This window comes from Acanthochromis polyacanthus, chromosome 22 (genome assembly GCF_021347895.1).
Source record: "Acanthochromis polyacanthus isolate Apoly-LR-REF ecotype Palm Island chromosome 22, KAUST_Apoly_ChrSc, whole genome shotgun sequence".
Lineage (NCBI taxonomy): Eukaryota > Metazoa > Chordata > Actinopteri > Pomacentridae > Acanthochromis > Acanthochromis polyacanthus.
In genome coordinates this window covers 23,910,266-23,928,802 of record NC_067134.1, presented here as the reverse complement: position 1 = coordinate 23,928,802, position 18,537 = coordinate 23,910,266, and the positions used below count along the sequence as shown (strand labels likewise).

The 18,537-nt window shown below is 39.6% G+C and overlaps 2 protein-coding genes across 2 annotated transcripts in view; both read right to left on the bottom strand.

The window, feature by feature from the left end:
• Positions 1–7,113: 7,113 nt before the first annotated feature.
• On the bottom strand, positions 7,114–12,412 carry LOC110963952 (uncharacterized). The gene is made up of 6 exons (XM_022212486.2): positions 11,364–12,412; positions 10,998–11,096; positions 10,410–10,540; positions 9,538–9,699; positions 8,738–8,964; positions 7,114–7,905 (listed from the first exon to the last, which is right to left on the bottom strand). Exons 1-6 carry the CDS (start codon positions 11,428–11,430, stop codon positions 7,803–7,805), a joined length of 789 nt encoding a protein of 262 aa, XP_022068178.1. The 5' UTR covers positions 11,431–12,412; the 3' UTR covers positions 7,114–7,802.
• Positions 12,413–13,491: 1,079 nt separating this feature from the next.
• LOC110963951 (FERM and PDZ domain-containing protein 4-like) overlaps positions 13,492–18,537 on the bottom strand; it is a 56,834-nt gene continuing 51,788 nt past the window's right edge. The window contains exon 16 of the mRNA XM_022212485.2: positions 13,492–17,936. Within this exon, the coding sequence (XP_022068177.1) occupies positions 14,593–17,936 (3,344 nt within the window). The 3' untranslated portion in view covers positions 13,492–14,592. The remainder of the gene's footprint in view (positions 17,937–18,537) is intronic.

Sequence of the window (18,537 nt, the reverse complement as noted above, 5' to 3'; positions counted from 1 at the left end):
TGACGTCAAGGGCAATGCAGGAGCTATTTAGGGATGAGATGTTGAAACTCGCTCTTTTTTGGTACATCCAGTTTCCTTCTTGAAGGCACTTGACCTCACTTATGTTGGGATGCAGGTGCTAACTCTGACAAAGCTGTGTTCACTCCAAATGCTCTGCCAAACAGATGTGTTCTTTAAAGCCTTCTGCATCCTCGAATCCACTGTACGCTGGTCAGTTATTTAACGGTGCCTTCAGGTAGCTTTTGTCAGCTTGTAAAGTTTGAAATACAATGACTATGTCGTATTTATTGTCTGAGGTGGCCACAGGCATTGCTAGAAACTTATCAAGTCTACCAAATTAACCAAAAATATACTGTGTAAGTGAAATCCAGAACAACACATTCCTGATCTGATGCTACTTATAGCACATTCCTGATCTGATGCTACTTATAGCACCTCACCTATCTCAAAGGCCAACATCAAACCCATCCTTTTAATATTCTCTAGATCCCCCTTGTGTCACCATATCTTCTGTAATTCATCAGGGAATGGACTTCTAAAGGTGTTTGTGGTGTCTGGAACCAGGACATTGGCACTGAATCCTTTGGATCCTATTGGTTATAGTATAGATCTGACTTTTTCTAAAGAATCCTATGAATTTCTGGACCCCAAAGCTTAATCAAAAAATTCTGGAGGCCGAGTCAACACCTTGAACTCTTTGTCATGTTCATCAAGCTATTCCTGAGCAGTGTTTGGGGTGTGGAAGGGGCACATTGTTCTACAAGAAGAGTGCTGTTTTCAGTGAGAGTATGATTTTTTCTGCGATAATGAGAATGTTGTATATGATTTGGAAGCATTCAGTGGTGTAGTTCAAACTATACGTCTTAGATATGAAGTAGTCAAAAGTGTAGGCAGTACATGTCAAAGTAGCATCCACATGAATCTCAAAGCCCAATGTTTCCCAGCAGAGCACTGCATAGTAACAGGATGATCAGTGCTATTTGCTATGCTTGTCAGTGGTTTAAACGGCCGTACATAACAGCTGCTTTACATTGTGATAAAATGGCACAAAGTAGGTTACTGAGAGAGGAGTTTTTGTAGTGTGGTCTTCAGTATCTTTGGTGACTACGCATTGTTCTTTTTCAGCTCGGTATTCACAAATAATGCTGTACTATCAAGAGATCAGTCTAATTTAATCTCTACTTAAATACCGTTAATTTACACATATTAAAAACAATTCTATAGATTCTGACCTTAAATTCTAGATATTCAGCTCTACCTTGCAATATGTCCGGCCAAGTCTGATTTAGAATCTGTTCTAGAAATTAATATATATCTTCTGTTGCTAATATGGCTGCATTCCTATCAATTTTGTCTTGTACTAGATTCTGGAACAGAATGTATTGAGACCATGAGCATTGTTTGGATATAGTGTAAACGTAAAAGACAAATTTACTGCTATGCAGAGGCAACAAACGGGGAGGTCTGTCTTTGTAGCTTGTAGCTCTCTGATCTTGGTACTGTAGCAAAGGCAACCTCAAAAACACATCCGAGGCACAGGGGAGCTGTAATGCATTGATAGATTTTTTTCTTTATCTTCCAGCCATGTCATATAAGAAAGGCTTTTAAAATTCAACACTGCATCAGTGCACCTCTGACCTCTTTAACGATTATTTCTTCAGCAGTGCCAAGATCACAGATGATTACGAACCTTTTATTGTCAGATGTACGAACAAAGCTATTTTCTGTCATGTTCTGAAACTGTTATTTTCATTTACTATTCCTAGTATTGTTACACTTCATTTTCATACAGTTGAACAGTTTGTGTTTAGGTGAGTTTGGTAAACTCTGAATCCATCAATATTTTAACCTATTATCTCGCCATTAATACCATTTTCCTTCACTTTTATCATTAAAATTAATCATTTTATCAAATATTTTGCTATATAATTGAATCATTTGTTCATTTTTTTCTCGATGTTTCTTATTTTTAGCTTCCTGTTTCAACCACTGACTCATTCCTCTTAGCAAAGCCCCTCAAATACAAGTCCCCCTAGGTGGGAATCACTAATATACAATGCTAAAAATGTAGCATAGCGAGCTGTAGACAAAAATTCAGATGGATGACAGGCTTGATCAATATCATAAAGACAAAGACCTCAAATCTAATCATTTCGAAACGGTAGAAAAAACATTATCTACTTACCCTTTCCTCAGTCAAAACCAGTATTCTGGTAATTGTACCCAAATCAAAGCAGAATTTTGAGAGCTAAAAAGAACATTTAATACAACTATTGTTCAAACTTTTTAAGGCTCGGCCTTCTTTAAACAATGTATGCAGCATAATAGTCCTAGTGTTGCCAAACTACTGCAAAATTTGTCCAAAAGATTGGTAAGATGATGAAGAAAACAAAAATATGTAGTCTATCTATTGCTATACTTCTTTTAAGTAGCATGATCATGTGCATTATTGAGTTGACACTTAGCTAAGACATGATGTAAACAAATGTTTAAACACAATCATCTATTTCCAAAGGTAAAAAGTCCAATGTTAGGTCATATTTCATCTCATCCACTAATGCACAACATCAGCGCTTCATTGGTTCACTCATGGAATCGTATAATTAAGGCTGGTGACTCTTTTCTGACCTCTACCTACATGCCCTTTAGCAAAGGTTCAGGCAAATATTTGAAAAATTGGTTGTCAGACAAATCACCAATACCATCATCATCATCTCAACAATAGCTCTTTTCCAATACACCCAATGCAATTTGGACTCAGGGCTGATCACTCAACAGAAACAGCAACAATCCAGCAAGCAGGGAGCAAAATTGGCTAACATTACCTTGTTCTCATAATGTTTTAAAGAAAATCATTTTAAAAGAATGACATTTCACATCTCAAATAATGACTCCTATGAGATTAAAAGTGGACCAAAACAACTTTTTAAGTGGAACATTCAATGTTTTAGGGATGTTTCCAACACATTCTTCCATAAAGCATACCCACAATGTTACATCATAACAAGGAAAGGAGATAGATGGAAAGTAGCAATGCAACATTCAGAAAATGTTTTAAGAAGAACATTTTTCGAATGTCTTCAGAGATTGTCATCATGCCTTTAAGATAAATAGTTTCGTCAATGTTAAAAAAAAAAAAAAATCCCGCCAAGAACATCGATAAAACTTTGCAGAACTTTCTCAGAACATTTTTAGAACAAAAAAAATGCCAAAATTAATGAATCCCACCCTCTGTGTTTATTACTTGGTGTTCCACAGGGCTTTATACTGAGCCCAAACCCATTCAGCATGTACAATATTGATGCACATTCTGTTTGTGAACAGTGTGATATTTCAATGTATGCTGACAATTTATTTTATCTGATGAATATCAATTTGAATTATTTTTTTTTTAACTGCATAAGAAGCTGGAAACAAGCTATCAAACGTTATGATAAAAGTTACATTCTGGCTTTACTAATGTCATTTGCACATTTCATTTTTTTTTTTTTCTCTACAGACCACAATATATATGGAGAGCAAGATATTCTAATTTCAGGAGGGAGATTTGAAGTTGTTACAAATGTTTACAAGTACATTTACATCACAACTTTGACTTCAAAACCACAGCAAAATATACTTCCATTCAGTCATTCTCTCACACATCGCCTCCTGTCTGAAAAGTTGATCTAATGTCCACTCTATAGCCAGAAAACCACTCGAATCATTAAACAAGCAAGTGCCTAAAACTTAAGTTTGTCTAGTTTATATAATTGTGTGTAGTTTAGCTACTCCTCCTCTGGCTGGCTCCATGAATTCCAAATCTACTGCAAACAGAGCTACTAGAGGTGCAGCTAGGGGGCACTGCACAATCCCACACAGAAAAATCTAATTTTGTCAGGCAGTCTTTTCTTTCAGAGCATTACATAAATAGAATTCAATACCACAATCAGTTAGACAGTTCTCACCCTATCATTCATTTAAATATATATTTTAGGAAGGCTCTTAGAAATGTAACTGAAGTTGGAGCTTCCAGACCTTGATGAGGGTTTTCTGTGTGGGATCAGGGAGTACAGAAGTTCACCAGTGGTGCTGCTCTGCTGGTGCTCCAGGGTCCAAACCCGAAACTCCTCATGCGTATAACAAAGTATATATATATATATGTGTGTGTGTGTGTGTGTGTGTGTGTATGTGTGTGTGTGTGTGTGTGTGTGTGTGTGTCTAGACTCTGAAAAGATAGTTCATGAGTTTAGTGGCAGAAGACTAATAAACCACTAATAAACTCCAGTTTATTCAGAGTGCTGCAGATTTAAAACCAAAACATTTAAACTCCTATTTGAACTAGACTTTACAACATATCTTGATAATTTTAAAGCTACGCATGGCTTAGCTCCTTCTTACATTGACAGTGTGTGACAGTTGTGTCTTCTTTTAAAACCAGACAAAAAATATATCTTGTTTGAAGGCTTGTAGTGCGTGTCAAGTGTGAAGAAAAGCTTTTATTTTGGAATATTATTTATGTCTGTTTTTGTCATTATAACCTTTTTTTTATAATTAGAATAATTCATTCATATCTTACATGTTTTTATATATGTAATATATTTTGATCTTCTATGTTTGTAGGTGTTTTAAATTATGTCCTTATCCCATATTGACGTATATGTTTTAGGTTATATATATGTTCTATCTTGTTGCTGTCTTCTACAAACTCTTTAATCTTAAGCCTTTTTCATATGTAATTTTTGCTTATTACTTATTTTAAAGCAGTGAGTTTATGCCTGTCACAAAATAACAATATATGCAATATAAATAACCAAATTTTGTTCTTTTTTCGCCTTTAGCAAGACTACACTTACACAGCACATACATAATTTAATTGTATTATATATGCTGTATTAAATTGTATTTATCTAGCCTGTAAATGCTTTTATTTGTATTGCATATGCACTGAATACAATGCAGCTTGTCATAATTACTGTACATATTGTATAATATTTACTATTTGGGAGGCCAGATGAAAATTGGCCTTTTGGGTCCGTTTACATTTATTTAAATGTGGACTAATATACATTGCGCCGTGTCAAATAAATAAATAAACTGAAGGGAAAAAGAATATTGAAGTGAGTGGGTTGGCCACAGGCTGTAATAGGTTCCACTGTGAAATACCACGGAGACAAATAATTAATTTTATGAAACCTGTTTTTCAGAGAACACTGGGATAAAACTGCAGTATATCCCTTCACTAAAACTTTGGATATTGCAGGAGATCCTTGTCTCCAAAGGGAATTAATGTCACTGCAGCAGGATGGCTGTTTGTCAGCCAAGAGTCTCTCACCCATTATCTTGAACTCTAAATAGCATTTAAAAAATATTTAATATTCACTCTGCACAGTGCCATGGCAACAGCTGTTTCTCCAGTGGCATTAACATTGCTCCTCCACGATCCACAGACACTGCAAATTGGAGAACAGTGTTGCATGGGCTCCACCTAGTGGCAGAAAATAGCAATTTACACAGACCACAGCTTAAACGCTGTCAGAATGGGCAAATGATCAACCTATTGATCAAATAATCCTATAATCTGCTGTAATGGCCCATCTTTGAGAAGAAGCCTCCAATGAAAGTGTCTTGCAAATGCAACATTCTACAAATCCATGATCTCCGTCTGCTAATGAGCAACAACAGCGTACAATCAATTTCAGACAAAAATAGCTCAACTACAACTCCAGATTGTGGGTGTATGTTGCACAAAAGGTTAAAAAATTATTAGACCACCCTTGTTTATGTTTTTTTTTTTTTTTTCAAATTTCTTGTTCATTTTAATGCCAAGTACAAATAAAAGTACATTTGTTTGGGCAAAGATAACAACAAAAATAGCTCCTAAGAGTATAAGAGCTGATATCGAGCCATTTTCCATGGTTTTCTTGATAACTTCAGTTCTTCCATCAACAGCTATGGCACTGTACTGCCAAAACCCGTGTTTTTTAGGCATTCCATGTTTTCTTTTGTCTGTTTTTAGTCACATGATGCACACTGGAGTTAGAACTTGATTGCATACCCATTGTTTTTGATCACTGCAGCCATGCGTCTTGTCATGCTCTCCACCAGCTTCTGATGTTCTGTGGTCACAGCAGCCCACTAATGTTGCACAAATTCAAACTAATTTGCTTCCTGCACAGTGTGACTTCAGACCAGCTTCAAGAAGTCAGTTTCCAACTGTCCTTACCAAACATGTCACATATCTCCACAGTGTCCACTCACTTTTAAGGTCCCTGGAGGTCTGAGGACGATTCCTGAGACAGAAACGGACGGGTGACGGTCATCTGGTGGATAGAAAGACGTTTCCTGCCATTATCAGCTAGCAGTTTGGTAGTACTATGTTGGGCTTGTTTTTTTTCTTGGTGTAATGAACAGCTGTCTTGGAGATCGTCAGTTTCTTTGCTACTTGTCTCTCACTCATGCCAATTTCCAGCAGTGCCAAGATGGCTGCCTTTGTGGCTTCACAATCTTTAGTTTCAGGCATTATGCGACGGCTGACAACTTCTGAGTTGTGCTACGGCTCGAATGCAAGCAGGAAACCACTCCAGACCTTTGCATGTGCAGTGCTGTCTATGACATGAAATGGCCTCTTATATACTCTAAGCTTCAGCATGTCAAATAGGACAAAGTATGATGCAATCAGCTGTGTTTGTCACATTCTTTGTACTCTTCAGGTAATATACCTTTAGTGGTACCAGGTATTAAAATGAACACAAAATTGAAGAAAACAAGGGTGGTCTAATCATTTTTTTCTCCCATGTTTGTCATTCTACCATAAGATTCTTGGGAATAGCTTACCAATGTCTAAATGAGCTCATAAATCCTTTTTTTTTTTAAAACATGATGAAGCACATCTCAAAGCATCACACTTAGTTGCATATGACACGTTGTTTGATCTTTGCACTTAAAGTAGTCACTATTAAAGAGCAACCAAGAGAGAACTTCTGAATCAAAGCACAGGATCTGCATTAAGGTAAATCAGAGGTTATATCAGATGTAAACACTACAGCTGCTGTTTGATATCAATGATCGCACACAGAGGATCAAGGATAACGCCGAGGCCAATGCACAATGGACAAAGAAGCTTGTCTGCAGTTCAAAGTAAGTAATTTATTTAAATTAGGAACCTATTTTATCAAAATGCTTCAAGTTTTCAGGACAAACAGTGCAATCGATGACAGACAATCCTCTACAACACACATAAAACATAACTACAGTCGAAGACAAAAAGCCACAGCTTCAAGTATCGTGAACAGTAACATATATACACACACACCCATAAAGCAACATGAAAGGCATTTCATATTTTTTACATTTCAATCCAAACTACACCATACAAAGATCTAAAAATATACAAATATTTTCATTACACCACTGCCAGCACCAAGTGACCGTAACATTTGTCAGAGTGTGAATGCTCCTTAGAAATGAGGGAACACATTTTACAGCCTGCGAGGTAATGTGTAAACAGAATGCTACATTAACCAATGAATGCACTCCTCTTCACATGACACTTTGTAGTTGATGTTAAAATGCCACGTGAATAAATAAGAGGCTTTATTGCATTTCCAACCATTTAGAGGATGGTTTTCATTACCTTTACAAACCTGCATTGTGTGGCACTTATTAATTTTGCACTTGCGACCGTGCCCTTTGGAAGAATACTGGAGTGGTTTTTCCAAACAAACACCACCATGTAAAATGTTTTTGGCCCATTAACACACATAAATCACAGTGCATGCTTTTCACCGCCGTGAATCCAGCTGTTGAGGTGCATTCTCGTATCATTTTGTATCCATGGATGAGTCATCACAGCTTCCCATAATCCTCTGCAGCTCCTGAATACAGGGAACAATTGACTGGCTATGCAGCTGAGCCATCTTTAACCTTGAGATATGGAAATAAAAGCACAATTTGTTAGTCAGGTGTGATCAAAACCATCAATCCTACTATTAATAATAATAATGCAGCACCTATACTTTCTGACAAATTTGAGAAACCAGTAAGAGACAAAATTATCTAAGAGTCTATCAAGCTTATCAAAAAGCTACGCAGTGTGCACCCCCACAAACCATAATACATTAGCTGCTACCTCATTTCTAAGATAATTAAACTGATAAACAAGCATATTTCATAAAATTAATGCACCCAAGTGAAGCTTTAGTAAATACACGAGTTTGGGAAACTTATAGGAAGGTAGTCCCACCTGTTCTGCTGGGGTTGGTGTACCAACCCGGGTGATAAACGTGCCTGAGCTTAGATTCAACAGATGGGAAGATGGGACTCCAGTAGGATGTCCACGTTGTTTTGCACCTTCATGCCAACTCGTCAGCAAAGAGGTTGTGGAAAGCGTATTGTGTATTTGACAGTAGTCAAAAACGGTAAATGCAACTGAAGCTCGACTTTCCAAGCAACCTGAGTGAAACTGGTCTGTTTGAAGATCAGGTTATTGCTCGGAAGGATGTAGGAAGCAAACTCTTGGCTTTACTGGTGTACACAGACACCACTTAGTATCTAGTTCACTGTGACCTTTCAGAAGTATGCATATTTAAAAGGAATTAGCAGCATGGGAGTTTTATTCTGGCAGCCACACTGAGCTGTTCACATGGCAAATTCCTTCCACTGCCTTAAACTGACTACAGCAAGAATATAATCAGTGTGCACATTGGCAATCTGACTGTATGAAGCCTGTTCATGTGGCATGATAAGCTTGACGTACCTCCTTAGCAGCTCGCGTCCTCTGTTGGGTTCGGGGCGGTAGTGCTCCAGAGCGGTGAGGCTGTGAGCTGCCAGGATGCTGTAACACTGTTCTCGGAGAGCGTTGTGGTTCGCCGTGTCCCACTGCGGCAGTTCGCTGGTGTATCGCCACGCCATCAACGAGTGCTCCAATGCAGCGTCCCACTCTTTGTTCCTCATCAGAACTTGGCCCCACTCCTGGCACGAAACCTGAGGGGGAGGGTATGGAGGTGACAGATTAGCGCGACACAATGAAACACCCGGCGTACGGAGAGATACTCTGTGGAGCAGGGTTTTAATCTATGTGACAAAAATGTCCTCATGACACAAAAAAATAAAGCTTAATTAGATATGAATAGCAGAGATATGGTTAAAAGGAGAACAACTCTTGATTTTGTATTTAAAGACAAGATTTTCTGGCAAAAAGAATGAGACAGTACACAAGACAATGTGCACATTTTCAAAATCATACGAACAAAAAAAGCTTAGACACTAGGGGAGCAGCTAGCGAGTGTTTCCTTTGTCAATTAATCTTATTCTTATTGAAGACGACATGATCAAATGTGTTGTTCGTTCACAAGCCGAAAACATTCATTCTACTGTAATAAAGGCAGTAAAGACACCAAAAAAATATTTCAATTCAAACTGAAATCAATGGATTTAGACTTTTTTCTCTTAAAAAAAAGCAAGATTCAAACTGATTAATCAATCAACAAAATAGTTCCTGAATAATTCAATGATTGACGACTCATCAGTTGATCATTAGACACCAGCAATACTCACTTTGAAAGCCACGAGATGAGGATAGGCCTTCCTGTAGCAGTGAGCGTCCCTGTTGGAGCCAAACCGTGAGTACGGTATGGACCTGTAAACATTTGCCTTCTTTAGCTGCAGGTCTTCCTGAAGATACTTCAGGTCTGACGCCATGATCCTGGGCTCTTGGCTCTGGAAAAAAATGCAGCAAGTTGTCTCATCAGCAGTGGCAGAGCCATGACTTTGCATGATTACATTCATTTAATTTATTTTTATTTCAACATCGAGGGCCTTGATCACAGTATATAAACATTAAAAGCACACAAAAGTTACATTATACATCATCACTTTATACAACAAACAGGCCGAGGATGTCAAAATAAAAGGATAACGTTAAGATACAAACATACAAACACTGGTTTGCCAGTCAAAAGGGATTTAAAATGATCAAAAGGTAACAGCTTATCTAACTTTAGTAGCTTCTACAGACTGTTCTACTTATGTGTAGAATAATAATTAAAAGATACTTTCCCAATCTCAGTATGAATACGATTCAAGGACCAACTATTCCTGATAACGTGAAATTTATCTATAGTTAAAAAGACATGCAAGATAACCCAGAAGTGTGGCGAGAATTGCTTTGGAGAGAATCCAAACCGTTCTTCATGCACTGCTACCAACGTTTGCCACACAGAAGTCAATTCAACAATAATCAATAAGATTTTGAAAAGGCTTTCTGCAATTTTTTAAACAATAAATGACTTATGTCTGCTTACAAAAACATCTGATAAAGTATGCATTTCCTGCTCCCACTACTGAACTGGACACAAAGTTATCTCAAGATAATTAACGTTCTGTGTTATCTTATTAATATTTTCACTTGAAATGGACAGTATGCATACCTGTTCCACTAAGATAAGAGATCTGATGAGCTGTACCAGCTGTTGTTTGGAGAGTGGTGTGTGGGGCTCATCCATCTTCTCACAATGCTCCTCAATGCCTCCTCTCCAAACTCCACCAATGGACAAGTCCACTGCAAAAAAAACAACAAAAGAAGTATGTTTTAAAGAATAACAGACCACTACAAAAATCACTAAAAAGCTCCAGCAGATACTTGCATGTAAATGGGAATAGAGACTAGTTGGTAAATAGTATTTTAGTGCATGGGTTTAGTTGTAATATTCATTTAATGCACCCTGGTGATTTTTTTTATGCATCAATTTATATCTTTTCTGCATCAATATATGGTGGAAATGTCTTTATGTAAAGCAATTCAGGCACCAGATGAAAATTCAAAACAAAAACACGTACGTAGGATGCTTTTAATATTATGGTATAAGCATTTTTTGTTTGTTTTGGACACAAAACTGAATAGCAAGGGACCAGTCACATATCATTCGGTTTCTTGCACCATTTTGAGGGCAGCTCACAAAACTAGACACACCTTAGTTTTGCAAGTAGACCTTTAATGCCTTTACATTTGTACTTACATGACTGTACACGCTTTGGAGCTGTGGTTCTCCCTCTTGGAAGAGGAGATGGAGCCAAACGTGCACTCAGAATTTCTAAGTAGGACCTCCTCATTCGAGCTGTAAACAAAATATGGATATTAAAACTTACTTAGTCTCCCTTTAATATCACTTGCAACTCGCTGCGTAAACAGCAAACAGAGTTTATCAGGCGTTTTAATTTAAAAGTACGTGACGTTGTAAAACGGCGCAGCTGCAAACGTTGATGCTAATTGCCTGTTAACACTGAGGGCGCGCGCGACGACAACATTAGCACATAGCAAAGTGGCGCAACTAAAGAGCGCAAGTTACACAAACTCAACGCAACAACTCATACGCGACTCTTACCTGCAATTTTGGGTTGCGGTGCAGGGATTTCTACCAAGGCACGTCGCGGCTGGCACACAGCTGCCATTGTGAGGCAACGAACAGGTAGATACGAAGCTAACTACCTGCTAATAGCCTAGCTGAACTTTAAACCCCACGGGGCTCCGCGAACAATAAGTTTTCCACGGCTGTAGTTGGCTCCTTTGGGACTTGTCAATCTTCTCCAGAGGCGTCAGTGCAGCTTTCGTCCTCTTCAATATCCCCTTGCTTTAAATTTAAACCAGCACGACAAAAAATAAATAAACTTGGGTGAAACGAAGACAGGCAAACTCCCGTAACTTTTGTTTGCGGCGCTGCTACTACAATACTACTGATGATGAGGCGCGCGACACGAGTTGCCGCGCAGGCGTGGTTTGCAGCATGCGTCGATCTGATTGGTCGAGCGTCCCAGCATGCGCGGAACAGGCGCCCAATATGTAAATGATGCGTTCACTGTCCCCCATCTCTCACCCACTGCTGCTTGGAGAGGAGGGGGGAAGATCACGAGAGTCACGTCCACACATCTAGACGTCACTGCAGCGTGTTTGTTCAATTCTTTTTGTTGTTTTCTGAGTGAATTAGTATCCTAACGCAATTTAAAACTCCGATTAAAAAATTATCTCGTCATCTCTTGTGTTTATCTTATTTTACTGGCTTTTCTTGAGCACTGATCTAACTTTTAAAACTCCACTCATGAAGTTCATACTTTATCTCATCCAATATTTCCTGCTTGTAATGTTTACTGTTCATAATGTATACAAACTGCATTTATCTCAGCATTAATATTGTTTATATTGTTAATATTGTTTAAACTGTTAACACAGTTTATATAATACTATTTATGCATGTTCATGTACATTTAGATGATCTATTTTATGCACTTTCCTGCTGCTTTTGCCTTTATGCTAAGCCGAATTTCTTGCTCTTAGTAACACTTCTGCCCTGTACAATGACAATAAACCTGAATCTAATCAAATTTAATCAAAGTTCTATGTTTCTCTAGTATGAAAATGATCCATACCTGCCATACAAGAAAAACACTTTAGGGTTGTTTCATCTCAAATCATTAATTTTGGACATTCTCTAAATTTGCCTGAAATTTATAGACCATAAAATACTGGTATTTATAAAGATATATATTTTTTAATTTTACCTTGATATATTAAATCATTTCTGAGATTTAAAAAAAAGAGTAAAATTTTCCAGTTGAGCCAAAAAAAATCACAATATTTAAAAAAAAAAAGTTATATTTTTAGAACTGCTTTGAAACTCTACAACTCTGTACTACTCAGGCATTTGTGAAAATTCAGTGAAATTTTATTTATTTTGAGATCAGATATTTCATATTGAAAAGTAGGCTAAAATGTGACATGTAACTGGACATAGTTCAGAAAATATCACTACTTAACCTGCATTAATAATTCATTTTCTTAATATGTGCTTAAAAATGGGATTTCTCATGATGGCTTCAAAGTTAGTTTTTTTTTTTCAGATTTCATCTCACCCATAATCAGAGAATTTTTGATCTACTTGTTCAATGCAGCAGATTTAGAATCAATGACATGAGAATTAACAGCCTTTTTAAATCTTTAATAGTTATTTAGATATAACCAAGAATGTTAAAAATGATCACCAACATGTAAAGTTCTTCTCCAGTCATTGGTTTAACCCCTAAAAACTCATCTTTTCCCATCAAAGTTACATATTTAGAGGTTTCTGAGGTTAACAAAATCCGTTGCTGCCTTTTAAAAAAGCCTTAAATGCACTCAGTGCTGTTCCTTACTGTAGAATGTGTAGATCTATGAATTCCTACCTCTGTCCTCTCATCCCTCCCCCTTGGTTTTCTCCAAAAGGGGGTCTTTAATGCTTGCAAACTAGCTTGGACCAGGTCAAACTGGATCAGAGGGATGCAGAAATCACATGATCCTGGATTCTCAGATGCAATTCTTGTAAACTGACAGACAGTACGTTTTATGAAATATATATTAATTTTTCTGGCTGTTGTGCTTTTATTCTAAAATGAAATAACTCTCAAAACACATTAGAGCTGATTGTCTGTCACAGTACAGCAATCAAACCAAAAGAGACATAGAATAAGACATTAAAAAAGTATCTGTAAAATGTCTTTTAATAGGTTGGTGTATTTTTGAAAAAAAAAAACAGGAATTTAATTTCTTCTTGAGATGTAACTGCGTCTTGATACATAGTGTGGAATAATAAATCATTCAAGCACAAAAACCTATTCCAAAATGGATAATATAACACACAAACTTAAAAAGTGGTCTGATATAATGAACACAGTGACTTTTTCAAGTTTTCTCAATTGTTAATATAATAGTATTGTAGTTTTATATATTTACCATTTAGGGAAATAAATGACCATTTACTGCTTATTATTTGTCTCTGAGAATCGTCAAGGTGGCAAAACATGAAGCAGTGGTTAATGCAGTGCAATTTGCCATTTTAGTGCTCCTTTATTTTAACCGTTTCTCATAAATGTTCCTCTTGTCTTGCAAATAAAAACAAAGAAAAGAGAGCGAGAGAAGAAAACTGCATTGAAATGCAACAGGATAGAAATCAGTTCACTTCTACACAGCCTTTCAGAAATTTAACCTAATATTTCACGTGAGAATATGATGCAACAGTTTCCCCACTGGACTGACATTGCTACAGGTAAATTATTATTGTTGTAATTATAAATATCTGTAGTAAAACTGCACTTCATGAACTGATTGAACTGAAAGTGAATTCACTCCAGCCCTGCACAAGATTAAAGCAAATTATGCTGAATACTCAATGGCTTCTTAAAACTGCTACGGCAAATAATATAATTATATTGTATTTATGTACATAATATACATTTTTAAATAAGTTACATAATGCACAGGTAAAAGGGTATAGTATCTATTCGGTACATATATCACAAAGGTCTGTGACAGTATGGCTTTGTAAATATACATTACAATATTGTCATCAGAAAAAAGCAAGTGCATTCAGAGGACTGTGTTTTGGCATCTTGCTCATCTTTTCAATGTGTTGTTAACTTTAATTTCAAGTCTAACTGCTACAGGTCTTAAATTTATTTTAAATTTTGATATGGAGACCTTATATGAAAAATATATGACTCTTCCAGCAGATTCAAAAACAACAAGATGCTTAAAGACAGACATCTAACTGCATAGGCCACACTACAAAGCATAAGGAGTAGCCTCTACTTGCTAAGCAGCGTTTTAAGGGAGCGGGTGAGTGCGTTAGCAATGGCCGACATGGTGCTGGAGTGGCGGACCAGGGCTTTCACGCTGTGCTCCCCTGGTGCTCCCACGGTGGCAGCCTCAGCTGCTTTGAGCAAACAGATATAGTTCATAACAACCTCATCGACCTTTGCAACGACCTCTCTTTGTTGGTGTGAACTCGAGGCTCCGAGTCCACGAACCAAACACATACAAGCTTCACAGAGACAGCATAGCACCTGAAAGCTACACGTTACAGCTAGCAGCATTTCCTCAGGACTACTGTGGGCCTGTGCCATCCTCCGACATGCCCTGCCTAATTCTTTTGACTCAACAGAGAGGAGCGTCTTGTACTGGGACACATCCTGGATAGGCATCTGGAATCCACGATCACAACGACCTATGCTGGACCTCACTAGAGCAATGAGCTCGCTGGCATCACGGCGGACATCGGTGAAGCCGGATGGGAAGCCATACATGCGGTCCTTGAGTGCGTTGATTCTCGCCAGGCGGTCGCTAAAGCTCATGTTGTTGAGGACTTCCCCGTACAGCTGCTCCCCAGCGGCATCCACTACCGAGCCACAGGGTAATATTGATGAAGCAGTGGCACCGTCATTGAAATCATTCCCACCACGGCTTCTTCTGGGCCTCTCCCACTCAATCTCATCCTCCTCACCCTCGGGCTTACGTTTAAAGAAACAGTAGCTAAAGGGCCCATTGCATCTCCAAGGACTGGTGTCCAATTTTTGAGAGCCCTTCATGTGTTTTGCATCTTTCTGTAATGGAAACGCCACAGATGCCCTTCTACTGTCCACCCTGTTGCCTGTAGACCAGCATGTAGTGTGGGAGCCAGATACAGAGCCTTGGGAGTAACTCTTGGAGAGGCGCTTCCTTGTCGGTCTTCGTTGGACTTTGGTGTCACCTTGCTGGGATACAGGTGGTGACAAAGGCTGCTGGCTCCGGCTCCGGGTGGGCTTATCAAACAGAACTTCCACACTACCAGAATTGGCAGTCACATTGCTCGTGCTGCGTTTGAGCTCCCGGCCACGTTGCAGGCTATTGCTAAAGTGATCTGTCTGTGGCAGGGTTGGGGTAACAGCCTGAATGTGGTTCTGACTCTGTCGGGACTGAATGGGATGGATGGAATCTTGCGGGTATCCTGAGTTGCTGGAGCTAGTGTTGGTCAGAGACATGGGAGGAGGTGGTGGGAGTGGTGGAGGAGGAGGTGGAGATTGTGGGTTGGGTGTGGGAGATGTGAGACAAGCTCTACTGCCAGTAGATGCCTGCCTAATAAAAGCTGAAGGGTGATCTCCCCTCCCAAGCGAGAGGGTGTTGAGGTCTGCCCGCTGACCGCTTACACTAGGGGCGCCAGAGAAACAAAGAGAATCATTAGGACGAGAATGAGGAGACTGACGAACTGCATGTTTTGACCTCGGGTCTGGTTTGAACCAGTCCTCTGTGCTGCCACTTGGTTGGCTTCTTGACCGAGGTGGGTGTCTGTTCACGGTACCTCCACCATCACGGTTTCCACCTGCGCTGACACTCCCATCACGGCTAACACACCCCTCTCTCTTATAGAGTGACAGAAATTGCTCAGGATCCATACCACTCCTCTCTAATTCACTCTCTAAGCCAGAAAAGGAGCTCCTCCTCTCAGAAATAGCTGGCCTGAAATCTAAGGTGTCATTTGGTCTCTGAGCGTGCATGTCTGGACTTCTCTTGAGTTTGGCAGGAAGTGTGGCAGAATGATATGAACGTGAATTTTTATTAGTCATCTGCATGGCAGCTACATTTGGGTTTACCAAATTTGGGCTAAGAAATGGGGATGATATAGAAGAAGGCATACATGGACAGCGAGCAATAGTGTTCCCCCGATTCTTAACCATTTCAACAAGCTGAGGGTTGCTAGTGATAAAGCGCCTGGTGTCCTTTTTCACTGCTCCTCCCATGCCTGCACTGTGCAGCTTCCCTCCCTGATGCATCTGGCTGACTGTTAGATAGTTAATCAGTTGTCTATAGGCCTCGCTGCCTTCCTTTTGGTTCAAACCCTTCAAAGAGGCCTGTTGTTTAGCAAGCAGATCATTGTGGGACCTCTTATTTGATGTTGTGTCTTTATGCTTAGATGGTGTGGCTGAGGAGGGTCGGCTTTGTTCAGCAGGGGGGTGAATATTGGGCAGCATTTTGCGAAGTAGGGCAGGGTCCGCATGAGGGTGGAGGTCTTTTCCCTGAGTGCTCTGGCCAGGGATGCCGTGAGGGACTCCAGGTTTGTTATCTTCATAGTTTAGCACCCTGAGTAACGAGGAGGAGGAACTAGAAAGCGGATGCCTTTGCAAATGATGGTGTTTCGCTTCAACCGCACCAGGCCCAAGTGGTGAGTCCGTGGGGGTGGCACAAGCACTACTGTTCGTGCTGCCACCAGCATCCAGTGATGAGCACAGAGAACCCTGCAGTGAACTGTGGGCTTCTCCTTGCAAATTTGAAATCCTTTTTGCTAGATGATACTCGCATAACCGTGCAACACTTTGTTGTCTCGAAATTGGCTGATGGTCATTTTGTACATCTGATCCCTGGTCAGAGCCCCCTGATCTGGAATTTTTGGTAGGGGACAACAATGATGCCACAACGAGATGTTCATCTTGCTCAACAGCTGCAGCTCCATTATCTGTACCACAATCCCCTAAATTGGCAATGTCTAAGAGGCGATCAGAGATAGCAGAAGAAGGGCGGGGACTTCTGTGAGGGAGGCTGTTCACTGCAATGCCCTCAGCCACAGAATTTTCTGCCAAAAATAAACTCTGTCTTCTCTGACTTTCCCCTTGCTCACAGAATGAAGTGCGCTGGTCCAAGTCAAAATGTCTGCGGCTATCACCTCTTTCAAATCGATGCCCTTCTCTTGTGCTGAAGGTGTTATACTTTCCACTGGAGTCGGCAGATTTTTTATGGTGCTTGCCTCCGGGCGTGGTCGAACTTGGACGCTGAAGAGTAGCTGAGAGATTAGTCTGGGACCTAATGTCCAAACTTCCTGATGATGTAGTCTCCAATTGGGGACTCCGTCTTGGAGGAACTGCAGGAGGCTGAAGGTGTCGTGTTGGACTTCGGGCTTTCTTCTGTATTGTTCCTACTGTGCTGGGTGAAACGGGGAATTCTGTTTTCTCCTCGAGCAAGGGCTGGTAACCTTCCCTGGTAGCCACCAGAAGACGCATGTGGCTCTCGGTCAGCCTGTGAGTAGCAGCTAGTTCAGAGATTTCAGTCATCTCTGAGGAGTTGGTCTCATTGCCAGAATCTGAGGACGACTCTGGGCTAAAGCCACGAGATGAGTAAACACCTAGAAAACAAGAGATACACAGTTAAATGTAAATCATTCAACTAAAAATTAAGTCCAGTGTACAGAATTATTATTTTTTGCTTCATAAAAATGGCCATTTTATGAGGGGTGGTCAAAAAGTTTAGATAGTGTTTGTGTGTGTGTGTGTGTGTGTGTGTGTGTGTGTGTGTGTGTGTGTGTGTGTGTGTGTGTGTGTGTGTGTGTGTGTGTGTGTGTGTGTGTGTGTGTGTGTATGGAAGTCATTACAATTACAGTTTGGTGACTTCTGGTCATTGCAATTTCACGATGAATTTCAAACTAGAGCAGAAAGTCTGTAGTCTGGAAGGAAACAACCTTCATAATTCATTACTGGCAACAAGAGGTGGGGCAGCAGTGACCACTATGAGAAGAAACAGCAATTTAAAAAATGGAAAATCCTGTTGTTTCCAAAACTAGGCAAGGGACATTAGGTCAGGAGTGCATCAGGGACCATTACAAGTACTGCAGGAGTGCTGAGAGCACTGTGCTGCTGCACAAGGAGACTACTTTGACACAAATTCAAATCAGTCATGGCTATTGATTTTTCTAGCGGCAGTCCTTAAATGTTTTGATCAACCCTCAT